The 13,002-nt window shown below is 33.7% G+C and overlaps 1 protein-coding gene across 1 annotated transcript; it reads left to right on the top strand.

The window, feature by feature from the left end:
- Positions 1–4,856: 4,856 nt before the first annotated feature.
- On the top strand, positions 4,857–11,984 carry LOC106662155 (homogentisate 1,2-dioxygenase). Its single transcript, XM_014385995.1, has 10 exons — positions 4,857–4,967; positions 5,162–5,297; positions 10,066–10,220; positions 10,300–10,483; positions 10,574–10,653; positions 10,846–10,945; positions 11,002–11,225; positions 11,295–11,421; positions 11,483–11,664; positions 11,725–11,984. Exons 1-10 carry the CDS (start codon positions 4,950–4,952, stop codon positions 11,854–11,856), a joined length of 1,338 nt encoding a protein of 445 aa, XP_014241481.1. The 5' UTR covers positions 4,857–4,949; the 3' UTR covers positions 11,857–11,984.
- Positions 11,985–13,002: the final 1,018 nt, after the last annotated feature.

The following is a 13,002-nucleotide window of genomic DNA, read 5'->3' as shown; positions in this document are numbered from 1 at the left end:
TTACAACTGACACTTCAAAAAAATCATCTTGAATGCAGTAACTACCAAATTTAAATTACATATTTATTTTCTTAAAATATGAATAGATGTACAGATGAAATATTGGAAAGATAGATAGATATACAGGTAGATTCATATATACATATTAATAATACAAGAATCACTGGAAGGGTAGATATATCACATAAATTTTTTTGATGGTGTCTATTCTGATTTTATTGAACTTCATAATAAGATGATGAGAAATAATTAAATTCTCTTTTCCACAATAAGAATTTATTCCATCAGATGTGTTTCGGTCTAATATAGACCATCTTCAGTGCCTTTTTTTATATCAAGTGGTATGACGGTTTTTTAGATTGTTATAAGTTTAAAAGGACTAACAATGTTTTCTTATATTTTGACCTCAACAGTTAATCTTATGATTCTTCCTTCTTGAAGGTGGGATAATAGGTTGAGGGTTAGGGATAAGTTTTGTTTCTAGTCTGAATAAGTACCACACTAGCTCTTTTTTTTTTAAATAAATTGTTATAAAATATTAATGACTGACGACCACTTTTTTAACCATTGCGTTAACTCACCTGAGGAAGGATTAAAATAAATCCGAAACGTTGTGGATAAAAACTGGTTGTGGTTTTTTGAGATGACCTATTATCCCACCTTCAAGAAGGAAGAATCATAAGTTTAAAGGACTATGGATTATATTTTAAATGTTTATAGTTTTCAGTAAAATTGCCATTTCTATGAAGACACTCCCAAAGCGTCCTGAGCACAAAAAGATAATGAAATGGTAGAATATTGTATTTCTTAAACAGTGGTAGCGAACTTACAGTTCTATTACAAAACATTATCCTTAAAATTCTTGTTTGAATTACAGAGATAGGACTGGTCACTTTCATAGGCATTCCCCCAACAAACTAACCATACTGGAACTGGGTAAGGGCTTTAAGAAGGAAGGTTCTATTGCATTTATTGCATAAAAAGTATATCTTCTTAGACCATGCAACAACTTTTTTTAACTATCTCAGTGTGTGCAAACCACTTAATATCGAACTATATCTAATCAAACAGCAAAGCATACAAATTTGGATTTCATACTAACAGATGAACGATTATGTGAAAATCATTGCTAAAAAAATTAAGGTAGCTAACTATACGCTCTTCTACCTCCTACCACACACATTCTGAATATATCATCAACAAAGGCCATCAGGATACCTTTCAGGACTTGGCGAGACAGTAAATCATTAATGAAAAGCAAAAAAAGGATTGGACCCAGCTCCGATCCCTGAGGTATTCCACATATTTTCTGTGTTGTCTATTCTCACACATTGCCTTCAATTTGTTAACATAAGACTGGAACCAATGCAAGGAGACAACTTTAATTTTGATTTTGAGCCAAAAAAAGGAAGGAGTCTGTTATTAATTAATTTTTCAAAAAGTTTGGCAATCACAAGAATGAAATAGGTCGATAGTTTGATTTGTCTTTAAGTTTAACATTCCGTTTTTGAAATCGATATCACAACAGCATGTTTGAGAACTTCCGGAAAAACGACGAAATTACTTTTATATTTTCACGTTCTCTTGATATTTTACAGTGATTTAGTCACAGACTGAAATAAACAAAATTTTCTTATGTATCAGCCGTATTTGATCAAAATCAGTAAATTTTTGTTTATTCAAAAAATTTGTCCTCGGCTGTTTTAGGAGGAACTTGCTCGCCACCAAAAATGCGAAGGGAATTGGTCGAATAATAAAATTTACAATGTTAGTGGATGAGTAGTGAGAATGGCAAAACCAGATAGTCAAGATCACGAAAAAACGGGCGATTAATCCAATTTCTTCATCAAATATCGATGGGTTAAAGAAGAAGTACGTGCTTTCCTCCACTTTAATTTGATTATTGTACCACGCCTATTTCTAAAATTATCGTGATACGCGATTCTTTCGGACTAGCAAAAACGTTCACCTCTCTGCAATTTCGTCAAAATCATTGAAACACGTTTTAAAAATTAAAAAAACCATTTATACTAGATAAAATCAAAATTGATCTATGAAAGAAAAAAGTTTTCAACGGTTGGATACTTGCCAAGACATGTGCTAAAAAGACATGGTAAAACGTGTAACAAACATGAACTATGAAAAACATATTTTCAATTTAGCACATTTTCCTGGTTAGAAGCTCATAATACATTTGCTATAACGCCTTAATAATTACAATTTAAGAACCAAAAAATTGAAAAATTTCTTATTAATCTCCTTTATCATATTTGAAAATTTGCAGTAAAACAGAATTATGAACTTTTCTGCAACAATTTCTGCGATGCGTCATCACGGAGGTTGACAAGCAAAACCAACGATAGGACATACCAGGATGCTGGATATGATGTAAAACAGAAGGTGGAAAAATTGTTGCTAACTTTTAAAAATTAATTGTTAAATCCTTACCTTTTTATTAGTGTATTTATAGTTTTATTAATTTAAAAAAACTGGACAATTCATTCAATTGAAGCAAAAGGTATACCGCTAGAAAGCTTATTAAACGAAGAAGTTATTGTGAAATTTGCCAATCTCGACCGCGAATTTTTCCAACGAGATTGCAAATTTATTATTTTATGAACATTGCTCCACAAAAAAAAATGGCGCACTATGGAATGTGTGGTGATTATTAGTGACCGTTAATCGATAATTATTCCGAAATCGTGAGGTGCGGTCTGGTGTGATGTAGGTTTGAGAAAAACATTTTCTTTATCGTGCCAACGTTTCGATCTTTATTGAGATCATCTTCAGGGCCTGGGATTTACAAACATTGTTTACATTTAACAAATATACGTAGGATGTGGAAAAAGTGAATTTATACAATGCAAAATATATATATATTTTTTTTATATTCAATCAAAGTATTTCTACCCGACACGCAAGAATGGCACAATTACACAGAAGACAAACACTTTGAGAGAGTAGAAATACTTTGATTGGATATAATTCATTAACATCTCCACAATGTAAATTATCAACAAGGGCAGTTAATCCTTTAAAAATGCCTTTATCCACTTTTTTGTTGGTGGCATAAAACAAAACGATTACGAAAATGCCCATGATCAGCGGGCAAGTTGCCTATGCCATTACACTCACTCGTTAAGGATGGAAGAAATCAGCGTTACACTGCGAGAGTTTTAGATTTGCTTAAAACGACAGTTGTCGGTCATTCAGCGGTACAAGGAGACTGCAAGGTGAACTCGGAGACCGGATCGGGATGCCTAAGAGTGAGGGGACCAACTGACGACCTATTTATCAGATTTCACATAACGTTCCACTGCTTCTGAAACGTCTCAAAGACTTTCAGATATGCTAGATATGTCTGTTTAGTGTGGAAATAATAAGAAGGAAACTAGCAGAAGTGAGTCTATATCCATATAAGGTCAGCAACGGGTCCAGCGCTTACCAGTGTTCATCGTCGGGGGTAGAAACAATAATTAAGGAATGTTATGTTTTCAGACGATACCCTGTTTTCTCTCCATTTACCAGATGGACGTCTTCGAGTTTATCGGGCAACTGTACATCTCTACAGCCAATGCATTGCCGGAAGAGGGTTGTTCGGAGGTGGTTCAATTATGGGGTGTTGAGTGGAATTTCTTTGGAAGTAATAGAACGTCACTTAATGCATAAATCTACGTGACAGAAATTCTTGAGGAATATGTAGTGTCTTTGCTCCGTTTATTGGCGAGCGATTTTTGTTCACGCAAGATAATGCAAGACCAACTGTTGACGCCCTGCCCGTAGTCCTGATTTGAACTCCATTGAGTACTTTTGGGACGAGCTCGGACATGGAGTAAAATGAAGAAATAACCCTCCAACAACCTTAGTTGAGCTGAAAGTTACGTTAGTTGAGATTTGGGATGAAATTCCTCCTGAAGTTAAATGCTTAATTATGAGCATGCTGAAAGGTTTATTGTGTGTAATAAAAGCAAAAGGAGGCAAAACACCCTATTAAAGATTGTTAAGTTTGTTTTATAATGTTTTATGTTCATATACAAAAGTGATTTTTTTCTTTTTTTAATTAATTTTTTCGTTTTTGAAAGATATATTTGTTTCCCATTAACGAAATTTTTTAATAAATACCTGAATTATAAAATATATCGGTGTTAACATTACTGAAAAGGCAAGTATATAAAAACAATATCACAATTAAAATTGGGCCACATTTTTTGTGGGGCAGTTTATTTTAAATTTAGCAGTTTTTGAAAGATTTAGTGTTTGTTTTAATAGCAAAACTTTAAATTGAAGGTTCTAGAAGGGTGTCTTAAAGGAAATTTAATGCTCTTTTCAATGTTGTTGTTTTTTATATCTCCAAAAATGAATAATTCAGGAGCTACGAGTAGATTTATGAAGAAAACTGTAGACAGTTGAAAAAAGTAAAATGTTGAATATCTGCGAAAGGGTTGAGAATCAGACCATAATTCGTACGAACTTTTTGATCACTCTAGAGGTGTGAAATTCACTGGCAAAGTTTGTGACGGGAATAGGACACCTTGTATAACATATTTTGCAACTAATCCTTGAAACAATGTTTTTCCAAACTTTTCACCAAACGATGATGAGATAGAAAAGGACTGTCAGGAATTCAATATAGACCCTAGAAAAGTTATTCTCATGATTATAGTAAAATGCTACTGGCATGTAAAAAATCCATTACATAGAAACTCCAGGGAAGAGACTTTATGTAAGGAATCGGAGTTCTCGAATGAAAAATAGATTAAAAAAGTTGTTTATTGCATTTTTCTGTTACATAACAACCCTCTCGAGACCAATGTCGATTTAAATGCAAGCCCTGTGAAGGTTAGAGGCCCGTCCAGTACCAGTTCCACCACTTTTGTATAACTAGCAACGGCGTCAAGAATCAGGAGATCATTCCGAGGATTGTGCTCGTCCAGGAAACGGTTCACGAAATGTCCAATGAATTGAAGGTTCGTATTATCTATCCATCCTACACGCTTATGTATTATCTTTTACTGTGCGTATATATTCTAAAATTTAAGATAAGAGAAGTTATCTCTTATCTCGTATTTATAACATTCATTATATATTAGTTTTTTTTAGATCACTAACTTTTTTTTCAGTTACAAATATTATTTTTAATTTGGTCAATTTGGTTTTATAGTATATGTCAGGGTTTGGGAATGAGTTTAGCTCGGAGGATCCCAGATGCCCAGGTGCCCTGCCTCAAGGGCAGAACAACCCTCAGAAGTGCCCTTACGGTCTGTACGCTGAACAGCTATCCGGCGCTGCATTCACAGGTTCGATTTTACTCAATTTTAAATTTTGAGAGCCGTGCCAGTAGTTAAGGATTTTCGTAAAAGATAATTTATTCAGGTTTAACTTTATTCCTCAGTAAACCGGATTCCTGACGTATTCGAACAAAAATCTTTGGGCAGTTGCCAATTCAGCCCCTCCTAAGCCAAAAACTTTATTTTTTATTATTTTTTTTATATCTGTTTCAAAAATATTATTTACTTGTCAAGACTGAATTTTGCGTGTTTTTCCGTTTTTCTTTGGTTTCGTTCCTTAAATGGTTGAACCAATGAAATTAATACAAGTTCGTGGTTTTTTATTTTATAATTTTGGCTTATAAAGGATTGTCAAAATAACATATTTAGATGTAAAAAAACTAGTGTTAATTTTTAAAAAATTTCACAATCTGATGAAGTATAGCCTAGTTTATTTTTAACTCTTGTTTTTAGTCACGAATAATCTGTATCTCGGTATGTTATGGATGAAAAAAACAAATTCAATTGTTATCTGCCAAGCTTTCGACTATTCAGGTTAAAACAATCTTAAAGATGTCTACAAATTGACATAATTATGTTTTTAATAGACGGTTTCAAATTTCTTTGACGCCCTACCCAGTCACATCATTGCCAAGAACTGTTGTCACAAATTGTTTTGCCATCGTGATGACCTTAAAATAGGTCGAAAGCTTAGCAGATAACAATTAAATTGAGAATAAATTGAATTTGTTTTTTCATCCGAGATCCAGATTATTCGTGAGTAAAAAAGTGGTAGATACACTTCATTAGATCTCGTTTTTATTGATGTATTCTAGCTTGCGTTCTGCATTTTTCTATTATTTCTATTCATCACCAATTTTGCTACATTTGTCTGCAATTTTATTATGCTAGTAAACCTAAATCATCTTGAAATATGACTTTTTTTCACTGTAAATTTTGTTTACTTCTTGGAATACTTTATTCACCGTTTATTATTAATAAAAGTAAAGTGATGCCTGTCGTACAGGACGGCTTAATTACTACCCGTTGGGTGGGTGGGACGAAGAGTCAAAACCGCTATACTATACTTTTTCCAAATTATTGACAATTAAAATTCCATGGGCTATGCTGAGATTCGAACCCAGAACCGCTATTAAACACGGGACGGACTCTCTAACCACTCGGCCACCGTGTAGATAGATAATAAAGCAATAAGCAGTATAGATCATAGATGAGTGATCATAAGGTATAAATGAAATCATTAATCAAGTGTGTGGTGATTAGTGACCGTTTGTCGATATTTATTTAGAAATCGTGAGATGCGGTCTGGTGTGATGTGGGTTTCAGAAAAACATTTTTTTTTATCGTGCCAACGTTTCGATCTGCCAGACTGGCACTCTCAACACGACACGCAAGAATGGCACAATTACGCAGAAAACATATTGAGTCTGAAGATGATCTCAATAAAGGTCGAACGTGGCACGATAAAAAAAATATTTTTTTGAAACCTATATCACACCAAACCGCATCTCACGATTTCTAAACAATTGTTAATCAAGGTAGATAGATTAGGTTGTTCGGAAAATAGTGCCGATTTACGGTTATAAAATAAAAACAATTAAATTATTTTAAACATTTTTTCTTTATTAAAATACCATCCATCACCCTCAATACTCTTCTCCCAACGTGATGGCAACTTACGTACACTGTCTGAATAGAATTTTGAGTCCTTATTATTAAAAACTTTTATAAACTCATTTTCTAGCGACTTTTGATCAATAAAATTTTTATTTTTGTAAAACGTTGTTTAGGTAGTAAAAAAATGGTAGTCAGTAGGCGAGAAGTTTGGAGAATAGTGATGATGAGGCAGAACCTCATAAAGTCATAACCCAGATCCAATAGTTTTCGTATTGTCACATGTGAGACATGGGGTCGAGCGTTGATGTGTAACCGAATCTGCCTTTTCCGATTGACCAAAGATGGTTTCAATAATGCCAATTTCTGGTGCATTGTTTCAATTTGAAAGCATACATTTCGGCATTGATTGTTTTGCCAGGATTCGAGAAGCTGTAGTAAATCAGCCCACCAATGAGTCACCATCGCTTTTTTTTATGGGTTGGGGGCTTTGGTGTTGCTTGTGTCGAGCCCCTGTCCAGAACGTCTGCTGTTATCGTAGAGAATCATCAAGGAAAGAAATGTTGCGCAGACTTCATAACGATGATTTTTTTTGGCGGTCGTTAAAGGCGTGAGGACCCAACTTTCGAGCTTTTTCGCCTTTCCAATTGCCTTAGGGGGCAGCGACGGTCGATTTGCTAACTGGAAGATACTCTGTAAGTACTCGAACAGTTCTGAGAGTTTCTTCGGCCAAAGCTTGCAGAATATCATCATCTGGGGAAGAAATCCTTCCACGACCTTTTTTCTCTTCAAGGCTGAAGTCTCCCGTCGAAATTTTTTAAACCATCTCTGAACAGCGCTCTCACTCACTCACCATCGCCACAGACTTCAATGTTTCTGGCTGTTTGGTCACCGTTTCGACCGAGTTTAAACTAGTAAAAAGAAATTACGAAAATTTCGAAAATTACGCGAAAATCACTCGTTGACGTCTTATTAAAGACTGAATTATCCCCAAGTAATGAAATGCTACTGAAATAAACAAACATTTTTGTTTGGAAGAGAATTTAAAAGTTTTGACATTCGTACAGAAGGATAATCCATCAAATATTAACAGTTTATTCTATAGAAGGGTAATTGAAAGAAAACACGAAAACCTGCATTATTTTCCGGACAACCCAATACGTGAATAATAATTATATGATTAGATAGACAAATGGATATGCACAATGGAATGGGAATTATTGCCCTTAGATGTTTGGAATTCGTCTTGTGCATATGAAAGTTTGTAAAACAGCAGCTAAACTTTTAGCGTTGCCGGAAATTTTTTATCCTCTGTCATAAATGATCTTCACTGAACATGGCGAAATACGGGCGAATGACCATCAATTTGCAAATGGTCCGACCAAACTTTCCCAATCGCCCATTCTTTTCACATAAACTACGCCCTACACGTTTTTATAATATTACGGATAGATTTAGTCATAATTAAAATAAGACTGAGACATATTGAATGGGGTTTATAACATATCCGTAATGAAATAAATAAAAACACAATTAACACTAACAAATGTATTTACTGAATAGAACCCCCCACGAATATATTGGCAAAACTTTGATACAAAAAAAAATAAATAAATATTTATAACTAGAGACCGGATTTTTGTGCAGTAAAAATTGCCAAAATATGCAGTTGAAAGCCCTGAAATATGTAATAATATGCAGTATTAATACGTTAAAATATGCAATGATATACAGTAAACCAGTTTTTTTACTTTCATAGTAACTTTAAACAGAAATATAGATAATTAAACGAAATAGTTATTAAAACTCTTTAAAACTAAAAATAATTAAAATTCACATGTGTGTATATATAATATATAGTTTACATTTAACAAAAATATTTTCTCACTTAATTAATTAAATTATATATTTTATTCTAATGGAGTGTAATAAATGCTAATAAAGAAGTTCTCTAAATTGTCTTCCGTGAAATTGTGCCTATGGTCACTTTGGCCTCTTTCAGATGAGGTGGTTTGGTTGATTCACCTAATTTGCCCAGTTCACTTTCAACTAGTTTACTGCCATATGAAGACTCTTTCTTTGCTGGTTTCACACCAGGCAACTTGTGGAATCTACCTATCTTCCCAACGAGAGGTCAGTACAATGTTAGAACCCGAGGAAGCACTTCTTGTGCTTGCTCTTCTGCAAAAAGAAACGCAAAAAAGGAGAAAACCCAGTAAAGAAAAGTGAGGGTTTATCGGTTGTTATAAAATTGGGAAATGGGCGCTTTCTCTCAAATACTGTTGTGCTACTTCCCTCCAAGCTTCGCTTCTTTTAATTTCTACTTCTCACACCTCAAGTCCTATATCACGTCTAATACGAATATCTTCAATGAACTGCTCCACTTTGAACTTGCAATTGCAATGCTTTCCATGGTGAACTAGGCGGCTGGTGTGAATGACAAATGCTGAGCAGTATCTTTTGAGTTGAGTCAACCAGTGGGGATGAGAACGTGAGCAGCACTTGTGCCTACTGGCCACCCACCTGGGCGGAAGAGTTGGCTGCATGTGAATATAATATTTTAAATAATTTGAACGACAAATGCGATTTAATGTTAAAAATTCCTTCAAACATGCGATATTGTTCAAATAAGCAATTTTATGCAATATTCTTCAAATATGCAAAAATATGCTCTATAAAATTTAACCTACGGCTTCCTAGATACATGATTAGGATAGATAATTGATTTCCTCAGTCGTATGTGACAGCAAACAAAATATGCAACTGCATAAAAATCCAGTCTCTATTTATAACACAATAATCTCACCAATCTTATGCTATGGAACTCCGGCTAACACTCAAATCTGCCAAATGTCCAGCTGGTGTAAAGCCATCTTAATTCCAAAGCCAACTTAATTATTCTTAATTAATATTAACAAATCGTAACAATAATGAAAAATCTTGTGTGTTATTTTAATGTTTAGATTTACAGGTTTTACATTTTATTTCATATTTTAGCCATTTAAACTGCATTTTAAACACTGATCATTTTCCTGATCCGACCAGTTTTATTATATTTTACTGGTTGCATTTCAAAAAATTATTGCATCAAACTGCAAATTGTTCAAATTTTTAATGTTAATTAAAAACAGTTAACCCTTACAAAAAAAAAAAAAAATTACAGCACCAAGAGAGCACAATGAAAGGTCTTGGCTTTATAGGATCAAACCATCCGTTCTTCATCTCCCTTATACCAGAGAAAATTATGCCTTTAGCCCCAAAAACTTTGGTAATCACGTAAACGAAGAATTAGAGTTGGATACACCAAGTCCAAACCAGGTAATTAAGTTCAAGATTTTATTCTATTTCTACAAATTTTTTGTTTTTGTACACAAAAATGAGATAGATGATATTTTAGACGAGATGGGCACCTTTTCCGCTACCTCCTTCCTCGAAGCAAGTCGACTGGAAAGACGGTCTTTTCCCCGTTGCCGAAGGAGGCAATTCTACGAGCAGATCAGGCCTCTGCATCTATGTCTATAGCTGCAATGTGTCAATGCAGAACAAAGCTGTCTATAATGCAGATGGAGATTTTCTATTAGGTGAAACTTTCTTAAAATTCATGTCAAGAAGAATCCTTTTGCCAATAACAATCTATCATCAGTAATTTTACAAAAAATTTGTTTATCTAGTCCCACAACTAGGTGTTCTGAATGTTACTACTGAATTTGGAAAAATGACAGTGAATCCAGGAGAAATTTGTGTAATTCAGGTATTGTTGCCTATTTAATCAAAATAATCCTTTATGTCACATTGAAATTTTTAGTGTCTTTGAATTTAATAATTAACTAATTTCTAAAAATGATTTAAAATTTGTACAGATTTTTATTACACTATGATTTGTTTATTTATTGGCTCAGTCTAAATATTTCATGATCTTTAACTATTTTCATTTTTTATTTAGCAAGGTATAAAATTCAGCATAGCAGTTAATGAACCAAGCAGGGGTTACGTGTTAGAAGTTTATGGATCACACTTCCAACTGCCTCAACTTGGACCTATAGGTATTTAAATTACAGTCTTTAAAATTAAAATTAAAATATCTAACTGACCATTCCAGGTGCTAATGGTCTGGCAAACCCAAGAGATTTCTTAACTCCAACAGCATGGTATGAGGATGTCACTGCAGAATACAAAATATGTGGAAAATTCTGTTCAAAATGGTGGAGTGTCAAACAGAATCATTCACCGTTCAACGTGGTGGCTTGGCATGGGAATTATTGCCCTTACAAATATAATCTTGACAATTTCATGACCATCAATACAGTTTCTTATGATCACTGTGTAAATGCAATGTTCTACGAGCCTCTATCATTTTTTTTCCTTTCCACTTAAATTTTCTTCTTATTTTAGGACCCGTCGATTTTCACAGTTTTAACCTGCCCATCAAACAAACCAGGAACAGCTATAGCCGATTTTGTTATTTTCCCACCAAGATGGTCCGTTGCAGAACATACATTCAGACCTCCATATTATCACAGTGAGTTATTTAATAATATATTATCATTATGTCATAAATAAATTATTGTATTGCATTTCAGGAAATTGCATGAGTGAATACATGGGTCTCATCAAAGGATCTTATGAGGCTAAAGAAGATGGTTTTGCACCTGGTGGTGCATCCCTTCACCCCATCATGTCAGCTCATGGACCAGATCTTGCCTGCTTTGAAGGAGCTTCTAACGCTGAACTTAAACCATCAAGAGTTGCAGATGGAACTATGGTAATTGTGGTAATGGTAACTTTCTAATACATGCTAAATTCACTCATTTTAATTTTTCAGGCATTTATGTTTGAAACTTCTCTGCATTTAAAGACTTTCAACTGGACAAACCACTATGTCGATCACAATTATTACAAATGCTGGGCAGGACTGGAAAAACATTTTGACAAACTTAATTTAGCTTCAAAATGATATTCAGAAGAAAAAATTAGAAATGCATTTTAATAGTCTTTTTAGGCTAAATATGTTATTAATTAAAAATTTGATTGTCATAAAAAATAACAATAAACGCATAAATTCTTGTCTTTCATGTTCAGGAACTCTGTGTACATTAAATTTACTAATAATTACATTAAAAGTTACAAAAAAGTTGCTAGTCAATTTCTTTGCTGAAAGAATGCATCGTTCTGAGTATCAGGTCACGAAAAGCCTCTTTTAAACAAAGTTTTTCTTGAGGAATTTAATTCAAAATCTATGAAATTATGACAAACCCTGTTCTAAATGCAATAGTTATTGAAATTCGGAATTACATTCTTGAAATGTCCATTACGCAGGATATTTTTTGTTTTGGAATTTCATGTTATTTTAACTTCAACCACACAAATTCTGAATTATATGGTAGCTCAATTAATTATAAATATTAAAATAAGCATTTTTAGGATTTTCTTTGTAAGATTTCTCCCTGTTGCCTGTGAGGTGATATACCTGAATTTGGTCATTACTTATATTTTGGTCTGCCAGGTTGGGTTTGTCTGTCATACAAGTTTCAGCACTTTGCAATAATAATTACAACCAAATGGTGCGTACTTTACCAGTCAAGTATTGGGTGAGTCAATAAAAATGATCGTTTTCAATTTATTTTGAAAATCTTGTACCTTCCAATTTTATATTTGTTGGGATAGATTTAATAAGTGCTATTTGTATTTTTGTAATAAACAACTTTTGACAAATTTGATTTTTCCTTCTCACATTAAACATTTTTTACTTTATTCTTTGCAAAACCAGGTCTTAAAAGGATGGTAGTCTAGTTCTTATGCTGACATAAATTAGTCATGAGGGAATAGACCTTTTAACGAGTGAAAATTACTTCTTAGGTTTTTTACTGCATATTTAACCTCCAGAAATGGCCTACGAACGTAGAGAGGGACTGGACACGAAAACTGTCAACAGGGATTTAGCAAAAAGCACCCAACACAAGTTTCATGCCTGCATGATGTACTTAGTTTTGAATTTTTATAACGCTATCATAGGCAGAGGAATTCTCATAAATCCGTGAGAAATTCCAGATATAAGAATATCTATAGTTTCAAAAGGCTTGGTTGTTCAGAAACTGTGTGC

Source organism: Cimex lectularius, unplaced genomic scaffold (genome assembly GCF_000648675.2).
Source record: "Cimex lectularius strain Harlan isolate CLEC.00 unplaced genomic scaffold, Clec_2.1 scaffold19, whole genome shotgun sequence".
NCBI lineage: Eukaryota > Metazoa > Arthropoda > Insecta > Hemiptera > Cimicidae > Cimex > Cimex lectularius.
The sequence above is the reverse complement of the archived record's forward strand: the minus strand, read 5'-3'. Positions and strand labels throughout refer to the sequence as shown.